The sequence below is a fragment of the Anabrus simplex genome, chromosome X (genome assembly GCF_040414725.1).
Source record: "Anabrus simplex isolate iqAnaSimp1 chromosome X, ASM4041472v1, whole genome shotgun sequence".
Lineage (NCBI taxonomy): Eukaryota > Metazoa > Arthropoda > Insecta > Orthoptera > Tettigoniidae > Anabrus > Anabrus simplex.
In genome coordinates, this window is record NC_090279.1 from 76013334 (window position 1) to 76036251 (window position 22918).

At 39.7% G+C, this 22918-nt stretch overlaps 1 protein-coding gene across 1 annotated transcript in view; it reads left to right on the top strand.

Annotated features, from left to right (window-relative positions):
* The window catches only part of LOC137503291 (zinc finger protein 3 homolog), a 112431-nt gene that overhangs the window by 71322 nt on the left and 18191 nt on the right, over positions 1-22918 (top strand). The window contains exon 6 of the mRNA XM_068230836.1: positions 15357-15467. Coding sequence (XP_068086937.1) covers positions 15357-15467 — 111 coding nt within the window. The remainder of the gene's footprint in view (positions 1-15356; positions 15468-22918) is intronic.

Genomic DNA, 22918 nt, shown 5'->3' on the forward strand with positions numbered 1-22918 from the left:
AGATGGATTTTAACGGTTACAAAATCATGGTCACCTCAATGTCAACTTGAGAGGGAATACATGAGAGTTACTCATTCTCTATTCCCTGATTATGGTTAAGTTCTTTTGACTTGTTTGAATTTTATATTTAAAGTTTGAAATATACATGTGACAAAATAAAAGTGACATTACTAGACGTTTGAAACTTTCCTCTCAAGCTAGCTCTCAAAACTATCACATAGTTAAGACGAAACTGCCATTATCTCGAGCTTGTGGACCTCCAGAAGATGGACGAGGGAGCCTCCGTTACGTACACGCTCTAGACTGGAGCGGTCACAAAGGACATCATGGCTCATCAGCCCTCGGCTTTTATAGTGGAAAGGAAAAGCCAGAAAATTCTGGGCCAAGGCCCTGACACAACCCAAATTCTTATTGGTTAATTTAATAAATATCAGAAAATTTTTGATTGGTCGATAAATAAATATACAACATTTTTCAGTGGCCAACGCTTTAAGCGTGTGGGAAGAGATAGCAGTGTTGATAACCTTTGAACATCTAAAACCAACACTAAATATTCCAGTTTAGGAAACCTTAACGCACAAAATTTATGCTGAATTTCTATAGTTCATCTTCACCCCAGAGGGCACAACAAAAGTCGATAGTAGTGACATATGTCGAGAAACGTTCACACTATTTCCAAACTGGGTTTCAGATTTCATGATCTTCATGGACTTCTACAAGTCGCTACTTTCAAATGCACGGGTCGGGTATACCTCTGGAACGGTAACTATGGCGTGGATCTGTTACGTTGTTGCGAGTTTTGTCGCACATGTGTATTTGACTTTTTTTTGCGATCTGATGCTTTTCCCGGCGCAAAACCTAGGTGATGGGATGTAATCCCTATTGCATGTTGGTAGTATTGCGTAAATGTCTGTCTGTTAGGTCATCAGCCCAGAGGTTGGTTGGATCCTCAAATTGCGCCACCAAAGATTATGCGGTTATACGGAAACCACAAAAACCAATGGCAGCACCAAAATGAGGCGTACTAGGCAAGATAAGGAGTGAGGTAGTTTCCCATTGATTTCCTCACTGGGTCAGGAAATACTATTGCAGCACGACTGACCCTATAAGCAGCACCTTTCATAACACTCAGATGCACTAGTCATGCTCTGAATGTCATTACTCAGCACTACCCATACCCCAGCAACTTCCATATTGTCACAGCCATGGATGTTGACTGGGACTTCGGTGGAAGCTACACTTTACTCTGGCCTGCGCCAAGAGATGGATGCAAAAGTACTGTATCCATCAAGAAATGACAGCAGGCAGAATTGCGTAAACATGAAGGAGAGAATTCCGGGACAAACACAAACACCCAGTCCCCGAGCGTGAACCATGACCAATTACAATATTATCAGACCTGAATGCATACAGTGGCGGCTCGTGATCAATTCCGCCAGTGGGGCCTGATATAGAGTTTCTGGCCATGGAAATGGGATTGCGGCAGGTATTTTTGAAACATGGTATCTATACTCTACCACATAGACTCCAAAGACACATTACTTATACAGCGGTTGAGTACGCCTGTTCTTCTGACTGGCAAACATGTCAATGACTCTGTTGAAGTTGGGCATTTCACCAGTTTCCTCCTTATGAATTGAACAAACAGTGAGTGAATTCAGTGTGTTTTGACCCATATTATTCAAAGATAATTATTGACTCATTTTAATGTGCTGTAACTTCGCTCTGCTTTCGCTGTTGAAACTGGCATAGTTAGTGCAATTGTAGAATTTTGTGTTCCTCAGAGAACGATTCTTCCGATCAATGCTTCATGAAGAATGTGAACAAATCGCAGGCAGAAGGAAATATCCTTAGAGTATCATTGCGATAAATCACTTAAAGTTCATTTCTCAATTTATCTTGCTAGATAAATGGACTGAAACTTAATGAAAAAGTATTGACTAAATTCGTTGGGAAAATTCATCTAACCGTAGCAAACTTTTCGGAACAAAATTTCGAAACTACTTATTATATGAGACTCTTAGAATTGGTCTTTCATTTGGTTGATCACTATATCCCACACTTCTTTGGCATCTACAATGAGATTTAAACCAGAACTCTATTTAGAGCTTTTTGTTGCTGGAGTAGAACATTTATCCTCTCCTACCTGATAACTTTCATTATTCTCTCTTATTTCAGAAACAGCTCATTCAAAACGGTGTAATGCATTGGATATGGCAACTGCATTGGAATTGTGTTATAAAAATTATCAATATGTTTCATCGTCTCATAGAAGAATTCCAGAATAAAACAAAAATTCTGAATTGTTAAGTAATTTTTAAAACCAAAATACTCCCTTATTGTTACATCATCCTAACCATCTTCGATCTCAATCTTCTCAAAACATTCCAATAAATGTGATTTCTTTTAAACCCATACGGCATGTAGTTGAACTGAAATAGTCCAAAAGGGGTGATTAGGGCTGAGTTTTCTTTATCTTCATTTGCTAAGCATATCTGGCAGAAGGCTTGTCACGTGTCTAATTTAAGAAACACTGGTTTACCTTGAAGAAAGTAACTGAAGTCATCAGTGTGAGGTATAGTACACTCGTTGAGTCTGCGATAGTTACCACACACACACACACACACACACACACACACACACACACACACACACACACACACACACACACACCATGTTAACCCGTCAAAGCCCAAATACAATGTACAAAATAGATCTATGTATTTCATTTTAGATTATGTTAGCTACATTACGAAAAACAAAGCAAAACTAAAAAACTAGAGGGAAAGTGTTCCACAAAAAAAAGAATACAGGGGTGCCACCTGTAGGTTACATTGATCAGTATAGTTACAGTTTGCAGCCTGCTGGTAGCCTACTTTCAATTCCGAAGACAACCATTGCTCTTAACGCATATTGGACTGTCGCGGATGCTGCGCTGGTTTAGATCCTTGTTAAGGCTCAAAGGCTACGGGGTAAGCAAATCGCGTAGGAATTGATCACAGTTTAAGGCCGAACCTTAGAGGTTTCCCCTTGCTTGGCGCTGTGACGGCTGTAATAGGAAACCATTGCTTCATCCACTACAAGATCACGTGAACCGATTCCCTCAAATTACTGCCCAGAGTTTTGATTAAGAAATTTGGAGTATTTTTGTACCTTGCTAAGTTCGTTATTGAGGGGAAGATTCATATTTTCTGAAGGATACAAATACTGATTAATTTTTGGAAGTGTATTTCTTCTCATGCTTTGGAAAGTAAGTTATTGTAAACATCTAATTTTATTTCCAAAAATATTCTTATGTTTTCCAGATGTGTTTTGCCAGTCAAAAATAGTACAGTGATATAAACCCTTATGTCATCTGAATTTATGTCTAACATATGGTTCCTGTGCACAACGTTAAATTTTGACATTTTCACAATGATATTCTTCTGCAATGAACAGTAACTCAAAACATTGAACTGGATACAGTTGCGGTCCATCATATTCTGAAGGTTCCTCATGCCCGTCCCTCACCCAATCGGAAAATAAAATTCTCCTCCGTAGCTGCCCACAACTTATTGTATTTTTCCTTAGAAGGTTCTCGTTTATTTGCCCCAGAAAAACCTGGCGCCTGCTTCATTTAATTAGGAGGTACCGGCGTACCATCATCTGCTGATATATTTATTTCCACTGTCAACTTCAACATTCTACCGGGAAGGGGATTGAGATCGACAGAATTAGTTGCCTCATCGCAACTTCTCTCATCTGTAAAATACCTGTCATTTTGTAGAAACACAGTAATATAATCTATAGGTATATAGATCTTCCAACTTTTCTAGTACCTCATCCAATGTGAGACTGAAAAGGGAGAGAAAACATGAAATGAATATCAGATACTCTTCATAACAGAAACTGGACAAAAAGCCTACTTTATGTGACCAATGACACATACAGGTAACATCATGCCCTTCATGTCAATAACACATGTTTAAATTATAATATTATGCTTAAGAATATATCACATTCATTTCTGATCCTTTAAGCGATATACATGCATGAACTGCAAAATATAATTACCTTTTATCACACGCTTTCCATGACATAATAACGCGCAGTTACTTCTCCATTTCAATCCAGTCAGTTTCCTCTTGTACTTGAGCGTGAGCTGACTGTCCAGTGCAGGCTGCGAATTAAAATTGGTCCATTTCAAATTCCAAGACCTTTCTTTGAGTACTTCCAACAGTCAGAGAAGTTTAAGCAGGAAATTTGATTAATATTAGGTGCCACCTGTAGGTGACATTGGGCTTTGACAAGTTAAGAAAGGATTTCAGCTTTGTCTTTCCACAAAGAGAAATGACTCTCCCTGAATGATTCCTTTTTGATAACTCGTTGAGAACTTGCTTCACAATTTGTTATTCCAAATGCAATGTAGAGTAATAGAGAGCCTCAATCTTGATTCGCTTTGTAGCAATTTTCTTCACTTTTGAAGGGAATTTGACGATGCACACTTTCTAAGTAAGCGGGATGGGTTTTAGAGGTCGATAGTCATTGGGTTCTTAACCAAAATTTCCGAGCTGTTAATCTCTGTGGAGCATGGTAAGAATTATGAAATGAAAAATCGTCTACCTGTTGTTTGAAACCGACATAAATCTGTTGGTCTCAAGGTTATCACTCCCTTCACCAAAAGCAATAAGATACGTAAGAGACTAACATCATCACCCTAAATCGAATTGGTGAGAGGAGATCGATTTGGCTAAATTTGATGAGAGGGAGAGATAAAATGATAGCACCCAGCACTTGTTCAGCGTGTGTAGCCAGTAAGAACGGTAGGGGTAGGCTAAGGTGAGAATATGACAGGCAGAATAGAGCAGAAGTAGGGTGAAGCAGATATGTACAATTAAAAGGTTGGTGCAGAATAGGATGGCACGGAGGGCTGCATCAAACCAGTCAATGGGCTGATGATTCAAACAAAAACAACAACAAATGTAGAAGGACATCGCAGAATTGTCGGCACATGTGTTGAAAAGTAGAGGTGACAATTTTCAGAAATTATGGAGGACTCCATCCCAATGGTTTGGTGACTGCCCGGACCCTACCCATCCAGACCAGTGGTCTTGTCACTATCCAGACCAGTGGTCTTGTCACTATCCAGACCAGTGGTCTTGTCATTAGCCAGACTAGTGGTCACGTAACTATCCAGACCAGTGGTCTTGTCACTATCCAGACCAGTGGTCTTGTCACTAGGCAGACCAGTGGTGACGTAACATTGTGTACTAGAATCATGGGGTCAGCTTCGCGGCTTTAAATTTGTTGTTTTCCCCCTTCCCCATGCCGCCTTGGTGAGCAGTCATCCCTAAGCTTTTCTCACCAGCCGGACCTAACCCATCCAGCCAAATGGTCTTGTAAAGATTCGTAAGTTGGCAGCCTTGTGTTGCCACTGTTCGAGCCGCGCCATATTGTACATGTTCGCGAATGGTGGAAATGGAGATGTGTTTACACATAACCATCTTAATATATTCATTGGGCTGTATAAAATAAACCCATTCATCTTGTTGTAAATTATCCTGTGTCTTTCGTCGGAAGGAAGATGATCGGGATCTCCTTAAGTGTTCTTCACACAACACTGATCGAGGATGCCATTCAGCCTACCAGTAAATATTGGCTGTATTGAATTTAGCACAAGTTGCTTCATAAATTGTGTTTCTCCAGATGGCGTATCATCTCAGTTCTTGTATGAATGATATGTAGTTGGCGCGGAATGAGTGTTGTCCTTTAGTAAGTTTGCAACACAGTAAGAAGCTGAACCACGGCTTATAATTTACGTTTGTTGTACTGAATAGCGCTGCTTTAAGGGCTCATTTGTTCATAGGTTGTCAGAGCTTGGTTCCTTACCATAGCATTTCCTCCATATTATTATCTTGGAATCCTGAAAGTTAACTGTGAATTATCCTGTTTTAGGAAACAAGACGGCAGGTAGTGGGTACCTTAGTTGTGATTCAAATTTTGTTGTAATTTTCAAAATGAATTGATTATAATTTTTACGTTAACTTAGTTTAATTAATGAATACAACCTTTCCCGCAGTATCAAAAATGTGTTTGGAATAAAGAAATGTGTATAAACAAATCAAATTGATATGTCACGCATTGTGAGATTTTAGAAATCTACTCAGTAATCTCGTATGGTAAAATACAATCAATCATGCCACAAACAAGACAAATCATGAAGGTATGTAATATTTATGTAACATGTATCACTCAATTGTCCTCCTTTTCCATATCATACCAATATTATGTGTTATTTACCTGTAAAAATACTTAACATGTTTATAAGTAAAAACTCTCCCTTCGGCAAATTCGTGTCAGTATATATACTTCATAGAGATTTAGAGAAGAGGTGAAGCTCGTTATTTAATGAAACCGGTCTCCGCTGGAAATAGTTCTCCTATACATGACAGCTTACACTGATAAACAGAAGGATCATGATGGATCAGAGATATCCGCGGGCTTTTGTCTCTCTGTGTCTGCTCGTCTGATAGCGATCACATGATTTTATTGGTACAAATTGAAACATACAAAGCTCGGAGTTTCCATGGCATGGTGTAGCTGGTCTGAGCGCAGATGCTGTTGCTGTATCAAAATGGACAGCAATGCTGAGAGACATGTTAATTAGCAACGTAGAGATGTGACCCTGGTCTATGAGAGCTTTCCAATAAAGGCTTATAGAGAAGTGTAAAAACACCCTTAACTGTTCGTTGGACATCCGCTGATGTATCCGAAAAAGTCTCCTTCGCTCATTCCACCTCCTCATATGTTTGGATAGGCTCTGAACAGCTGTTACTTTATTTTGGAACATTGGCACGGACTGATACACACTTCGCTGTGCAACTCCGTCAAAATGTGTGGCGCAATGCAACACGCCTTTTCCTAAGATTCCTGTAGATTGTGGAACATGTGTACGAACACTGGTCGCTGAAGACAGTCTTCTCTCGTAATTCATGTGCATTCCTAGATAGAGTCGTCTGACTGGTAAACAAATTCTTTCAGCACGTCCTGTATGTAGGTGTCTACAGGTGTGAGGTAACACGTGCTCTACCAAGGCACATAGACATGTGACCCAGTGGACACCTTTCATGTTACAACGACAAATATTGATGTTCATAGCTTGTTTGTAATTTCAGCATTGTTTGTTTCTTTCATCTCAAAATGTATTTGTTTGTTCTTTTATGTCTGAAGTTGTCTACCAAGTGATTGAGACTGATCCACACGTTCATCTTATAGAGTTTTTTTACACAACTCTACGTACTTGTGAATGTAACAGTTATTGCGAGAGAAGCAATTAGCTCTGTAACACGTGACCTAGCTGTGTATCGGCCATCACTTCCTGCAGCTTGTCACACTCTCTCTTCTCCGTATAACTTGGAAGGAGTGATAAGGTAAGTCTGTAAGGCTTCGTGGCCTCATTAAATTCCATACCTTTAATGTTTACCTCCTTAGAAACAGTCTAACCATCGTCGTCTTAGTCTGCTACTTCACTTACCCTCTATGGCTGAGTCCATTATTCCCCTCGATAACACATCATCCTCCATTCGCCTTACATGATCCCAAAAATACCCAGGTTTACACATTTATCGAATGAGTTCATACATAACTTGGCCTTTATCTCCCTTCATTCTGAATAATCTTCTACCATTGTCCCCACCTGTTTGTACCAGCAATCATTCTCACTCATTTCATGTACGTTACTTAAAACCCATGAATAAGATATCCCACTTCCACCAACTTTACTCCCTTGCAGCAATGTTCCTCTGAAAACAGGCCGATGTAGTGATACTGTCTCACAACTGCGAGCTACTTGCAGTAACTTTTCACAAGCAGGGCCGTGACTCACAGTTTTCTCGAGATGTCCACTCCTATTCTGTAGCAACTGGTATCCAGAGTCTCAGTTCTATTTACCAGGTCATTCATCTGTTGTCCCTGATTCACAAACTGACTACAGTAACCTACACCACGAACTATTAATATTAATATAAATTTTATACCATGGTAACAGGTTTAAGACTTAGTAGGATAACTGCAAGGACTCTGTAGAAAGTAGGCCTAATTTTCACAAGTTCACAATTCAGTAAAAGTTGTTTTTAAAATACTGAGTATCCGTTCCCATTAAAATATTAAAATCATATGATCATCATGCCAAAATTTAATTAAATTGTTGTATATTCTCATAGTAAATTCAGTTTGTTCAGAATGGTTGTTTGAGGAGAAGTATTCTCTTCTCTTGCGTGTATACTTGATTTTATTGATAAAAATATTTCGAGTGCCTGTAGATAATTGTCGATGCTCGTTCTGAAGGTTTATTTATTTATTTAATCGTATGGTGATTATAACTACAAATGTATAAGTCCAGGTCCAAGTGTTTCAGCCACTCTACAGCACTTTCTGAAAGATGAAACAGGTAGCTGGGGCTTACGGAGTAGGCATGAAGAGGGCAGCGCGGGATGACATGGGCCATGGTCTGCTCCTCTTCATTGCATTCACTAATTGGAGAAATCATCCAACCCCACTTATGGCGTAAGAAATTGCAGCGTCCATGCCCAGTTCTCAGTCTGTCGAGGCGACACCATAGTTTTCTTGGGAGGTCGAATCCCTTCATTTTCAGGGTTGGATTTAGGTCATGAGCATGCGTTCCAGATGTTGAAATTGACCACTCATCCCGCCAGCTCTCGTTTAGATTAAAATTATCCCTCAAGAGTCTGCCAGCGAGTATACTTGCTGGTCTCCTAGATCGAAGTCGTCGTGGCGATGAGTAACAAAATTCCTGGTGAACTGGTAATGAGGGAGATGACCAGATCTTCTTTGCTTCTCTCAGCAGAGCTTCCTTTCTCCTCAGGTGGGGTGGAGGGATATGACTAAGTACGGGTAAACAGTGGCGAGGTGTTGACTTTACACTACCAGTTATGCAGCGCATGGTATCATTCAACTTAGTATCCACTTTATGCACATGTGCACTTTCCAACCACACTGGGGCACAGTATTCCGCTGAAGAGTAGACAAGACTGATACCCGTTAATCGTAAGCAGTCAGCCGAGGCACAAAGCTTATGTAGGATGTTATTCCTTGTAGCGATTTTGTGAGAGAGCTTGGTGAGATGTTCTTTGTAGCTCAGAGTTCTGTCCAGTGTGACTCCTAGATATTTCGGGAACGGGTTGTACTTTAGTTTTTCACCAAGAAATAAGACAGATGGCTCATAGTTTGCGAGTCGGTTGCTGAGATGAAAACATGAAACCTCGGTCTTAGAAGCACTAGGGATCAAACGCCAAGACTTGAAGAAAGTTGCCATTTTGACCAAGTCTGCTGAAAGAATGCCTTCTCCATCCTCAAAATTTCTGCTTTGAGCTACCAGTGCAATGTAGTCTGCATAGATGAACTTAGTAGCTGTGGTTGGTGGCAAGTCATGGGTGTAGAGGTTGAAGAGGACTGGGGCCAATACTGATCCCTGTGGCAGACCGTTACTTAATTTTCTTTTGCGACTTTTAGAATCACCGAGGAATACTACAGTATTAACTCTGTCTCACAGAGCATGTTGGGAATTAGGTTTGCAATTTTGAAGCAGGGAATTACTCCCAGCACTTTAAGAATTAGTCCATGCTGCCAGACAGTATCATATGCACTTGTCAGATCAATAATGATAGCTGTTGATTTTAACTTCTTTTGGAAGCGTGCCTCGATGTGAGTGGTAAGAGACAAAACTTGATCAGTGCAGCTACGATTTCTTCTGAAACCAGCTTGCTCTGGGGGAATTACAGCGTCAATGAGTGGTGCTATCCTAGTGAGGAGGACTCGCTCCAAGAGTTTATAAGTGCAACTGAGAAGTACTATTGGGCGGTAGTTTTCAGGTCTCTCCTCTGACTTTCCAGGTTTAAGAAGGGCGATAACCTTTGACCGCTTGAACTGCTTGGGCAGGTTATTAATCTGAAGGATGTAAGTAAAAAGAGAAGTGATCCATTTTATGCTACGTGGACCCATATTTCGAAGGAATTCGTTGAAGATATTATCAGGGCCAGCAGCCTTACCGGTTTTCAGCATTTTGAGAGCAGCTTCAACTTCCTGAATAGAGAATGGTCTAGACAGTTCCTCATTCTTCTTTGTTCCATGTTTGAGCTCGGTGAGCTTACACTTCACAGTTTTCGTATGGCATTTATCTCTCTTGTCTCAGGTGACTTCAACCATTCTATTTGCAATGGCATCTGGACTCAAGTTAGTGCACTGCTCTTTAGAATAATGCTTTCCAGTAAGTCGATTTAAGACCCTCCAAGATTTTCTGCTAGATTTTGCAAAGTCCATATCTTTCACTGTTGCTTCCCACTTTTCTCTCCCATTCTTGTCTAATGACCGTAGAATCTGTGAACCTATTTCATGGCTGCCTGTTGTTAAAAGCGTCAGAATAATGGAGGAGGTTTCATCAAAGTTAATAGAGCACTGTCAATGATAATGACTCCGCCTGTAAGCAAACTATTATTGTATGGCTAAGGTTGTGTGTAATCTGTTCATGGGTATCAGACTCAATATATAATTAGTTTAGCAACATCAGACGATTGTTATCCAAACGCAATTTTTGTTTTATCAAAAAAATATAGGTCCACAATTTGTGAATGTTTATGTGTAGTGTACCATAATTGTGAATTTTTATACTACCGTACCGTATATCTAGATTATTTCAAACTCAGTACAATACAATCTGTACCTCAAATGTCCATAAAGAATGACCGAAACATGCTTGTTCTTTTAAGTAAACTTGAAATGAATTTGTAACCCCCCTCCGGAGGTTGAATATGGTTTTGAATAGGAGGAAAAAAACAAAGACTTATACTTTGCACAGTTCAGCACTGCAACCTTACCAATTAGTAAACAAAACATCCAAATGAAAAGCACAAACATCAAGAAGAAAACAAGCACAATACTTACCGAAGGGCAGTAGCATAAAATATGAAGCGTGGAGGGCAAAGGCGAGAATAAAAAGGCCAGGGTCTTACATAACTTTGACAGGTTGCCAGGTAAATATTGCTAGCTACTGAATGACACACGAGATAAATTTCAAATGAAGAAAATTTACCAAGTAAATGTAATTTGAAAATGGTATAAAACAAGAACAATAAATATATATATATCTTTTTCCAAAAATTTAAAAATGCAATTAAACTAACTGAGAGAAACAGTATTTTAAAATAAAGTTGAAATTAAGATGAAATGAAGCTCACATTAACATAGGCTTCCAGCAAAATTAATGTTTGAAAATTCATTACTAACTCAGTACCTTACATACAGAAAGATTAAAATTTATTTAAAAATTGGTTGCAACCGATATGCGGGCCCGCGATATAAAATCTCCTTAAAATTGAAATTTGCTACACTACTAAAATGCTAAATTACAAGACGCACACAAGGACACACGAAAAAGGAAAAAAAATTAGTGGCTCCAACCGCGAATTAACATTACACCAAAGAAACGAGCTAGATGAAAACACAATAAAATAATAGCGCACAGCAACCCCAACAAAATGAACTATATTAGAGGAAATTTACAATTAACGGTGCGCACATAATTATAATAATAATAGAACACTGAAGCACACAACAGGAGCTACCAGTTACCGACGCGAAGCCCAGATCCCATAATAATCATCAAAGCCACCCACAAAAATAACGTATCATCAGATTAGATAAGAAGGGATGACATGACGCAACAAAAGACAAAAGCAAGGAACACAAACAATGGGAGAAATGTTATAAGGCAACGAAAGAAGACCCCCATTATTAAACTTAATTTCGACCAGCAAATTTCAATTTTTAGATTTTAAATTATTAAAAATAATAATAATTATTATTATTTATCCAAGAGGTGATAGTACCAGTTTACATTAGCTTTAGTTAATCAATTCCCCTGCGGCTTACATACTTTAGAACAGAGGGGGCCCTGGATTGCGCTACGGTGCGAATATGAGGTGTCATAAATTAACGCCCATAACAATGAAATAATAATCACGTACAAATAATCAGCCACGAAGGCAATAGGACTAAAATCAGACAGCAAATACCACCAAACCAGGGAAAAATTAAGGGAGAAAACACGCCCCGAAATGAATTACTAAAAGAATAAAAGTAATAATAATAGTATTAATCATCATTATGAACATCAAGAAAAACAGTTGGCAATAATGCACACCGACAAAACCGTAAGATAAAATCACTTACACAAAATACCACCTCATAGACGCATTACTAGCGATCCCGATCTCCCTACATTACATTAATTTTCTTTTTCCAACGGATTCAGTTCAAATATATATCAAATTTTGCTTACAAGCTTACACTATACCAAAAGTTGCGTTTATGATGTTGGTCATGTCCACGATGAAATTACTCACTCTAGTGTCTGAACGAACGGAATCCCTTCAATAAATTATAATTTTCAGTACTTACTTGGAGTTAAGATATCCAACTTACAAGACACTTAAAACTTTTCATACCGATAACGGTTAACTCACAGCACCAAGTTTACATGTTACATTAAGAAAATATTAAGGTTGGAGCACACTGGATAACTTTCAAAGAATAACAGGGCCTAGCCCTAACATCATCATTTAACCACCGGAGTCAGGCTCCATTGCAATCGCTTTCCCTTCTTGCCAAGCCGTCCACTTGGGAGCTTCACACAACACAGCCATCTTGGAGTGTAGCGGCGACCAGACTCTGAGCTCGCACACTGAGCTGGGGGACTAGCCAGTCCCATAATTCAACGCGTGCACCGCGAAGGTGCGCAGAGGTTACAAATGATAATTCAGCGCATCACATAGTCCAGTCAAATGCGTGACAATAATGGATAAGAAACTTGAATTAAATTGGTCTGGTAACCTCCACAGTTAGGTAACAGTTCCAACAATGGCCGATAATATTGATAACGGCTCGATACCCAAGTCGACACGACAGATGAATAAATAAATACTCTTAGATGCTTTGATGTTATAATTCAGTTATGTCCAGTAAATATTAGTACCCATTTTCACATCACAAGCACTGACAATACAGATCATGAAGTTTATACAGTTTAATCCAGATTATTTTCAGACGTTTACAGAAGAGACTGAAAATAATGTAGTTCACATTAACTTTGTATTTACCTTGATAGTTTAGTAATAGAGAAGGGACCTTCCGCATTTGTACAGAATGAAAGTTACGTTCTTGTATTTGCCTGGGATGTTTCGCAATGCAGTGAAAACTTCGGTAATCTTTGTCTCAGTAACTGAGTGGAAGATCTGAGAACAATAGTTCGAAGATTTATTTGGCACCAATCCCAGGTTAATGGGTCGAATAGTTCATGAGAAAGAGGGCGTATACTTTGGCGTGTTTCGTCGTCCGTTACTTTGCTGCGCACCATGCACTCCCATTTCTTTCGTTAATACGCCCATTCTGGCTTCGCTCAGTTTAGTCTGGTGTAGTGCTGATATCGTCTGATTTATTAAACCTGTATTACTTCCCTTTCATTCAAATTGCACCTTGCCTTCCTTCTGCGCATCGCAATGTTATTTCAAACTGACAGTGAGTCAATTAAATATGATAATAAGTAGTCAGCTCATATTGGCCGTATTGACTTCGTAATTCATTGGGTGGTTAATCTATATATGTATTTCTTCTCAAGTAATTACGAGTCGTAGGAGATTTCAAGGCATTGGAAGAATTACGGTGTATGAATTCACCAGATGATGTCAACATTCATATCAGTGAAGAAATTGCGATTTCTACTATCAATCTACGTGAGGAAACACCCCGTAATGAAACGTACATCTGCTATATTCGACTTCGTGCTCTCAAGCGGACAGGGATCAGACTATTTCAAACACTTCAGAGCGAAAGACAGAAACACTGATTTGGGATGATTCATACATACAAGGAAGGTAGAGGTCTTTACTGTCAATGGTATACCATGTCCATCTCTACAACATTCATTCTTTTAAGAGCAACAACAAAATTATGTTGGGCCTGCAGGTGTCTATACCTCGTATGGAGGTCGGCCTCAAAGGGTTAATGTGGGGCTGTTGTCAGTTGCCTCAATGAGGGAGATTAAGATACAGTAATTAAGGTAAAAGTCTGCAGGAAGTATGACTTACCTTTTGTTCTAATTCATGTAATGAATTGATTATAGGTTTCACTTAATTTACTGTAACTACTAAATATCACCTTTCCTGAAGTATCACAAATGTAATTAAAATAAGGAAATAGGTATAAATAAATTTACAGTAAATTTTTGTGACGTACGTGGTCAGTTTTTAGAACTCAACTCAATAAACTCGTATAAAATATAAAATAATTCAGTAGCCCTATGTTTATTAGCTTACTCTTGTCACCTCCTCGTCTGTAAACTCACTGCCACAACCAAGAAAAATCGCGAAAGTATGTAATACTTATGTTACATACAGTCACTGGCCAAATTAATATGACCACCTCATATTTTCTCTCTTTATGGATTCATTTAACCATTTTCGACACTGGAAAGTGTCTGTAGGAAGACTGTATGTGCATTTATATATCAAGGAAACATTTAAGTGGGTGAGTTGTGAAAAATATTGTATATTGGTTACACTGTTTACATGTTGGCGCCAATTTATACTTATGGAGGGAAATGCGGTCGCTCTTGTATTCATTTTCTCTGCACACAAGTTGCTGTTTAAAGGTAAAATTCTAATGGTAAGTTAAACCTAATCAATTATTTTGATTTCTGCTTGCAAGTACATATATTTCACGCCTGTTCACGATAAGTTTATGCTCCTTTCGGAGAAAATTAACAAAATTTTCCAATTCTAACCTCAAATCGTTCTGTTTTCAGAAATGGGCTTAGAAAAGGATCTGTCACCAACCAAATTCAAGGTCTGTTGACTGAAACTAATCTTTTTCAGCGAGAAATAGCAAAAAAAGTTAGAGTTTTAAAAACTTCAGTGGCTAATATCAGTCATATGGCATCGAATCGCAAGAGCAAATGTGGCAGAAAAAAGGTGATGTCGCCTTGCGGTGAACGAATGTTGTGAAAAACAATAATAGAAGATAGAGCAGCAACGAACAGCAACATAAGGAGGAAATTAAACGATGCAGGAAATCCAGTGTCTACCAGAACAGTTTGGCGGAGACTGGCAGACTTGGGCTACAAAAGCTGCAGACCTGCTCGCTAGCCAAGATTTAATCCAAGGATGACGAAGCAACGGTTGGAATGGGCTAAGGCGCACAAACACTTCACTGTAGAAGACTGGAGACCAGTATGTTTTCCAATTCAACATTTTGATTAGAAAAAATGCGTAGTTTTAAAAATTTCACCAAGTGCTTTTGTGTTGCAGGTATGCTTTAGTGACGAAAGCACCTTCCAGATTTTAATGAATAAGGCTCAGTTTATTAAGAGAAGATTGTGTGATAAAGACTATCAAACATCCAACTTCGGTGGTGATATGGTCAGTGATTAGTGGCAGAGGTATGGGTAGGCTGTACATCAATGTTCTGCAAACTCGACTTCTTCCACAACTCCGGGATTGGTTCAAAGGAGATGAAAAGAAAATATTTATGCAAGATGGTGCGCTCTGCCATACTGCAAAGACTGTCAAAAGATTCCTGAAGGAAAAGGAAGTTCTTCTGTTGGACTGGCCAGGTAATTCTCCCGACCTCAACCCAATTGAAAATGTATGGGAACTGTTAAAGAGGGAAGTGGCAAAAGACAGTGTCACTACGAGGATGCATTACTTGAACGGATCATATTCCACTGGAACCACAACCAGTAATTGAAGGATATGAGCTTACGATGCATACTTAGCATGCCTCGCAGAGTGCAGGCCGTTATTGCAGCAAAAGGAGAAGTGACAAAATACTAGTGTTGACAGTTAAATGAGGGTTCAAATCTGAGTTTTGTGATTAGTTGTGTTATTCTCTGTGTATATGTATTTCTAGTTACATTTCACACTGTACCGGGAGGTACACCTCTACGCCGCACGTTTAAATCTTGCGCCAATTGGAACTCCTCTACTGGAGAAACACTGAATTTAAAACTGGACCTACTTAAACCTTTCCTCTGAAGATGTCACTGTGTGAATTTCGACTTGTTTTTGTTTACTATTTATCAAGAAGTTTGGACATTCTCTCATAGATGTCACTGTCGAAAAACTATGATCATGCACCCTGGTGCGAAGTGAAGGAACTTTATTTGAAGAAATTTTGTATTCATAAGTTTGTTCTTTGCTAAATTTCGTTCATTCATTTGCGGGTTGGCAATATTTCTCTTTCTTTCCGTCAGTTTCGAATTTAGCCAATCCAGAATTTCTGTAATTAATTTCCTACCAATCACAGGTTTCTTCTTCGATTTGGTGTGTAACTTTAAGCGACCCAATAAAATTAAGTGGGTGTGGCTATTTTATTTATGAAAGGTCTCGAACTTTCCCCGAGGGTATAAGAACTGCTGATTTTCACGTCTCCTGGTCACTTAATCAACGCCTAACTAAGTGTGTGGAAGTAAAGCAAGAGGCGGGAAGCGCCTATTTCATCAGGCAGCAGGTCTTCAGCAAGGTAATGGCCGTTTAAACATCTTTATTTCTTGCTAGCTCATCAGTTTAACCCGTGGAAAAGTTTCGAAACCTTTACCATGTAACCTATCTTTCTGTAATATAATTTTCTGCCGGCTTATGTAAATGTCTTTAACTGAAAATCGGGGATAGAGAGTGCTTTACCCTCTCGAGCTCCCCTCCATTTTGGTTTGATGTGACTACGTTTTGGTAACTGATTTTCGTCTCTTCCTAAATGTTTTCAAATTTATTCATTATACGAGTCACCTCCATAGTTTGGGAATAGCCCCTATTTCATCGGCCTAGTGCCCGTTAATTTTAAGAAGTTACATCAAGGAGTGCAAGTATTCGCCTCCTTTCACCTTGTATTCGGGCCATTTATTTACTGTAATTTCTTTTACACGAAGGCCCCGTAGGTTGGGTACGAGATACCCCTGCTTTATTTTGGTAAATAGTGCCTGGTAAGGCCAGTAATTATTAAATGTTCACTTGGTGTTGCCTTGAGTAGGCTTGAAAAACTGAGAGTGTGTCGGCTCTTTTCATGTATTGTAATTGTGCCTCTGGGAGGCGTGACATTGCAAAGTGGGAGCAACTGCTCCATGTTATTAGGGGATTTCTGCCCTTGAAACAAGTTTGGGTTTTGAGCTAGGAACTCAGAAATTGTAAAACTTAGGGCTTGTAGCCGAAGTATGTTAAAGATTTAAAATCTTGAATTGTTTTCTAAATCTTGTTTTTAATTTGCTGTGTAATTGTTACCTCTCGAAGTGAGAGTTTGTTAACTTGTTGCTTTTCGAAAAAAACCTTCCATTTCAGTTTTAATTCTTTCTTGTCAAAGTAGTTAGACCCATTCAACCCGGCACCTTCTTTCACCTCTGCTAATCTACCAAACCACGGTAACACACACAATTAAGATAAATAAAACATGAATGAAATACATAAAGGCAATTTAAAGTTTATTTTTCTAGGTGTCCTTAAGTGGTCATATTAATTTGGCCAGGGATTGTATATCACTGAAATATTCTCCTTGTCTATATCGTACTATTGTTATGTATTATTTACTTCTAATCATAGTTAGTATTTTAAGGGAACATGTACGCAATTTTTTTTAGAAAAAAAAATGCTCTTATACTATCCCCCAGTCTTTCCTGAATCCAACCATATACAATAAGTGCATATTATTAATGTTTCAGGAACGTTTACAACCCTAATCTTAAATATCTGCAGAACTCTGCCACGCCCCTTTACATGTCAAATGTATTTAAACTTCATAGTATTTCCTGAACAAGTCACTTTGGGGCAGTAAAGGTAATTTCTGTGCAAAAACAGTAAATTTAAATTTCAAAAGTTGGCTAACCTGCACGATGTTCGTCTTTCTCCACATCAGTAATAAATAAAACTATAGTGTTGATCACAACAGTTTTTCTTAAAATATAAGTATCAAATATTTCCACAGATATGCCGAGGACAAGGAAATTTGGTGCCGGCAGGTGCAAGTTCTACGAAAATAGATTTACATCTAAGGATTAAGAAACACAAAGCAATACCAGCAATGGTTCTGGTGAGAGTGAGGTTAAGGTGCAATCAAGTGCTTCAAAAATAAACTGAAATATTTGGACGATTCATACAGCAGTAACTTTAGTGAAGAAAAGATTCCAAACATAAATGCTGGGTCTGTGACAATTGAACTGAGTGTTGTGTGCAGTTTACTGAACAAATGTCTAATGTGTAAATGTTGTGAAAGTGAAAGTAGTATTGAACTGCTTGAAGATGGTATAAATTTTACTTTATGAAATACTTCCTCTCATGCAGAGGCTGCCTTGCGACAAAGTATACGTTTACATTTATATTCAGAAGAGAAATAGATATTCTGTACTTGAGAAATGTTGAAGGTAACCTAATTGTAACAGTGATTTCTTAGAATTATCAGTGAGCCCCTTAAGGCTATGATGGCAGTCTCCCGTAACGTTGTAACTGGCAGAGACATCTGTTTCCAGAAATTAGCGGCAAAAGCGGGAATCGTTCCCCTTGCTCCAATCATCAGACCTACTATGTCGATTTCCTCTAACTGGTATTTCTCCCTGTAGTAAGGAATTGTTGGTAAGTATATATTCCCCTTCTCTAGGTTAACATCTGAGGGCTGTGACTTATGGCTTTCAAAGCGAATTGTGGGGTCGATGATGTAACCTCTCTTCTTATTCTTGAAAGCAATGATGTCAATCCTTCTGTGGCTTCCGTTGTTCGTTAAGCCATGAACCTCTTCAAATACCTGGAAACCATGCTCTTTTAGCGTCGCCGCAATTAACGAGCGGATGTTATGATGACGCGTATTCCTTAAAAGTTCACCATAAGGACAAGATCCCAAAACATGCGCAAGAGTTTCAATCTCATTGAGGCAGCGCCTATAAAGGGAATCGTTCTGAGATCTTCCTGGTACCGATCTAACTGCTGAAATGTTTGCTGCCATCTTAATTGCTTCACGCCATTCACTACATGATAAGCCTTGATGGTCCCGAATCCAGGAGTTGGCAGGAGTGTATTCATTGTACAAACATACACCTCTTCCTTTCTGCTGTAAGTTGCACCACTCACTGAATGCCCTTTCTCTCAGTACTCTTCTCACTTTCCTGGCATCTGTTATCTCTAGGCGTGGGTGTAGTAAATTGTCGGATGGAGGGACATTGGGGGATTGTAGTGAGAGAGTTATTTCTTCTTTCAGATTTCTTGTAGCACGGATGTATTCGTCACCTGAACTTAATAGTACCTTACAGATGTTCATGTGCTGAAGATGAGCTTCCCAGTGGCGCAGAAGAGTCCCAACCCCTTATATTTTTTCTCAGTGTAGACCATTCCATTAGGAATATCTGCAGGTATTTGAAGAATTTCCTTAAGAGCACTTCGAATTAGTATGTCTGTATCAGCAAGGAACTTTTTCGGAATCTTCTCTGGCTTGATAGTTTGGAATGGGTATATGAGAGATGGGCATATAACTGTGTTTATTACTTTAAATTTCTGGTCAGCCTGTAATAGTGGAGAAAAACCAATTTCTCCATTTTATTCTGTGATTTTTTTAAGCTCCTGTGTAGGTTGAAAAATTATTTCATTTGAAAAGTTAACTCCCAGATAGCGGATTGTTTCCCCACGTTGCAAACTCGATATATTATAGCTCTTAAATTCAGCTGGGTCTTCGATTAACTTTCCGCATTCGATGCAGATTGCCGTAGATTTCACTGGGTTGATATAAAGCCCTCTTTCATGAAATCTCCTTGTGACTATTTTCGAGAGCTCAAGTGCTGCTGTTCGACTATTTCCTATGACAACCAAGTCATCAGCGAAACCCATGATCGTTAAAGGTGGAAGATGTGGTACTAAAGAAAATCCATAGTGGCTTGTGAGAGAGTCTTCAGTTAGTTCGTTTAAAATATGATCTGTCGCTAGATTGTAGAGACAGGGAGAAAGAGGTGAGCCCTGCATAACACCCCTTTTTAGGCTTAAGGTGGCTGTCTTTCCAGTTCCAGTTTCTATTTTTGTAGTGTTTCCTGTCTGGAGATTAACTATTAGTTCCTTTAATTTCTCAGGTATTCCTAATGTCCTCAAGGTGTCATGTAAATGAAGGTGCTCAATGTTGTCAAACGCCTTTCTGACGTCTAGAAAAATCACTGTTAGGTCAGTTTTGTTCAGTTTCGCGGAATTTAAAACCGAATCGAGTGTAGAAGTATTGATATGTGTACCAGTTGAAGATATAAATCCCCGTTTTTGTGGATTAAAAACAACGTATTCTCTCAGGCGTTTATCAAGAGCTCGCTCAATTACTCTCGTAACAACAGAAAATATTGTGATTGTCTTCAGTTTACAATGTCATCAGGGGCACCTCCCTTGTGTATAAGAACGGTTCTTGCCTTTCTAAAACACGGTGGTACCTGTCTTGTTTGAAGCATACGAGTGGCTATTGTGGCAATTATCTCGGAAGCGATGTCACTTTTGATAGCTCTAACGATGACGTAATCAGGTCCAGGTGAAGTGTCTACCGCAATTCTACTTTTTGCAAGCTGTATTTCATCTTTGGATATAACATCATTAAACGTATCATTGTAAACCGTTTGTGTAGCTTCACTCATTTTTGAGGGATAATTTTCTCTCACTGAATTATTTTCATGTCCTAATATTTCACGAAAATAGCCATATACATGTTGAGAATTAATCAGACATCTTTCACTGTTTTCATGAAGGACAGTTCTAACTGCTTTCCTACGTTAATTGTGGAACTGAAATTGAGTTAACTGATATAAATATTTACTTCGTCTTTTTCCTCTATCCCTATTAGCGGACCTTTGCGGATTTGAACTTTGTTTATATCTTCCCGTATTAACATACGATTTCTTTTTACGCGCCTCGTAAAATTTCCTCGCTGGGTGTTTAGGCCCAGGCAAAAAATCAATTGCAGTGGACATAAACTTTATAAAGTCTTCTACAAATAAGAAAAATTCAGAATCATTGATGTTACCTTGTAGCCTTTCCCTCCATATCACCATTTGCTCTTGGTGGTACGAGTTATGTGTGTTTTGTTGTTTTATTTCTTTTCTAGATTCATGCCCTTGTTCTGCAGATGTTCCTGAATTTATTTCAGTACTTACATGGCGGTTCGATTCCCCAGCTATCTGTCTATTCACTAGCCGTGTTCGGTGTTCATTCGGATGTGGTTTTGGGATATGAATATTGACCCCCCGAGTGGACTTCAACAGTTTCCCGCAATGGTTACACACAGGCTGAGAGGAATTACTTTTGTCATTAACTGAAACATTACTTCTGTTTGAATCATCCATGTCAATGCATGATGTGTTAACCTTACTTACGTGATCACCAGCTGATCATTCAAGTGCTATGGTAACTAAGCACTATAAGTAAATAAACAAATATGGCTTCCCGGACTGAAGATGTATGCACATTCAATTTGAAAAGATTATATAAAAAAATATTCTGAGGAAAACACAGATAACATAGTATCGCATAAAAATCAATATAAATAACCACAATCACAATCCTATTATGCTGAAAAATACATAACTTAAAAGATTAATCCTATAAAGACCACATGCAATGCCCTTGGCTAATACACTGACTGACAGAGCAAATGCAACACCAAGAAGGAGTGGTTCGAAAGGGATGAAATTTGGAAAAAAAAAACAGAGACGGCACGGACGAATAATTGAAGTTTATTTCAAACCGATATGCAGGTTACACAATGCGCACGGCATCGACTCAGTAGGATGTAGGACCACCGCGAGCGGCGATGCACGCAGAAACACGTCGAGGTAAAGAGTCAATAAGAGTGCGGATGGTGTCCTGAGGGATGGTTCTCCATTCTCTGTCAACCATTTGCCTCAGTTGGTCGTCGGTACGAGGCTGGGGCAGAGTTTGCAAACGGCGTCCAATGAGATCCCGCACGTGTTCGATTGGTGAGAGATCCGGAGAGTACGCTGGCCACGGAAGCATCTGTACACCTCGTAGAACCTGTTGGGAGATGCGAGCAGTGTATGGGCGGGCATTATCCTGCTGAAACAGAGCATTGGGCAGCCCCTGAAGGTACGGGAGTGCCACCGGCCGCAGCACATGCTGCACGTAGCGGTGAGCATTTAACGTGCCTTGAATACGCATTAGAGGTGACGTGGAATCATACGCAATAGCGCCCCAAACCATGATGCCGCGTTGTCTAGCGGTAGGGCGCTCCACAGTTACTACCGGATTTGACCTTTCTCCACGCCGACGCCACACTCGTCTGCTGTGACTATCACTGACAGAACAGAAGCGTGACTCATCGGAGAACACGACGTTCCGCCATTCCCTCATCCAAGTCGCTCTAGCCCGGCACCATGCCAGGCGTGCACGTCTATGCTGTGGAGTCAAAGGTAGTCTTCTGAGCGGACGCCGGGAGTGCAGGCCTCCTTCAACCAATCGACGGGAAATTGTTCTGGTCGATATTGGAACAGCCAGGGTGTCTTGCACATGCTGAAGAATGTCGGTTGACGTGGCGTGCGGGGCTGCCACCGCTTGGCGGCGGATGCGCCGATCCTCGCGTGCTGACGTCACTCGGGCTGCGCCTGGACCCCTCGCACGTGCCACATGTCCCTGCGCCAACCATCTTCGCCACAGGCGCTGCACCGTGGAAACATCCCTATGGGTATCGGCTGCGATTTGACGAAGCGACCAACCTGCCCTTCTCAGCCCGATCACCATACCCCTCGTAAAGTCGTCTGTCTGCTGGAAATGCCTCCGTTGACGGCGGCCTGGCATTCTTAGCTATACACGTGTCCGTGGCACACGACAACACGTTCTACAATGACTGTCGGCTGAGAAAT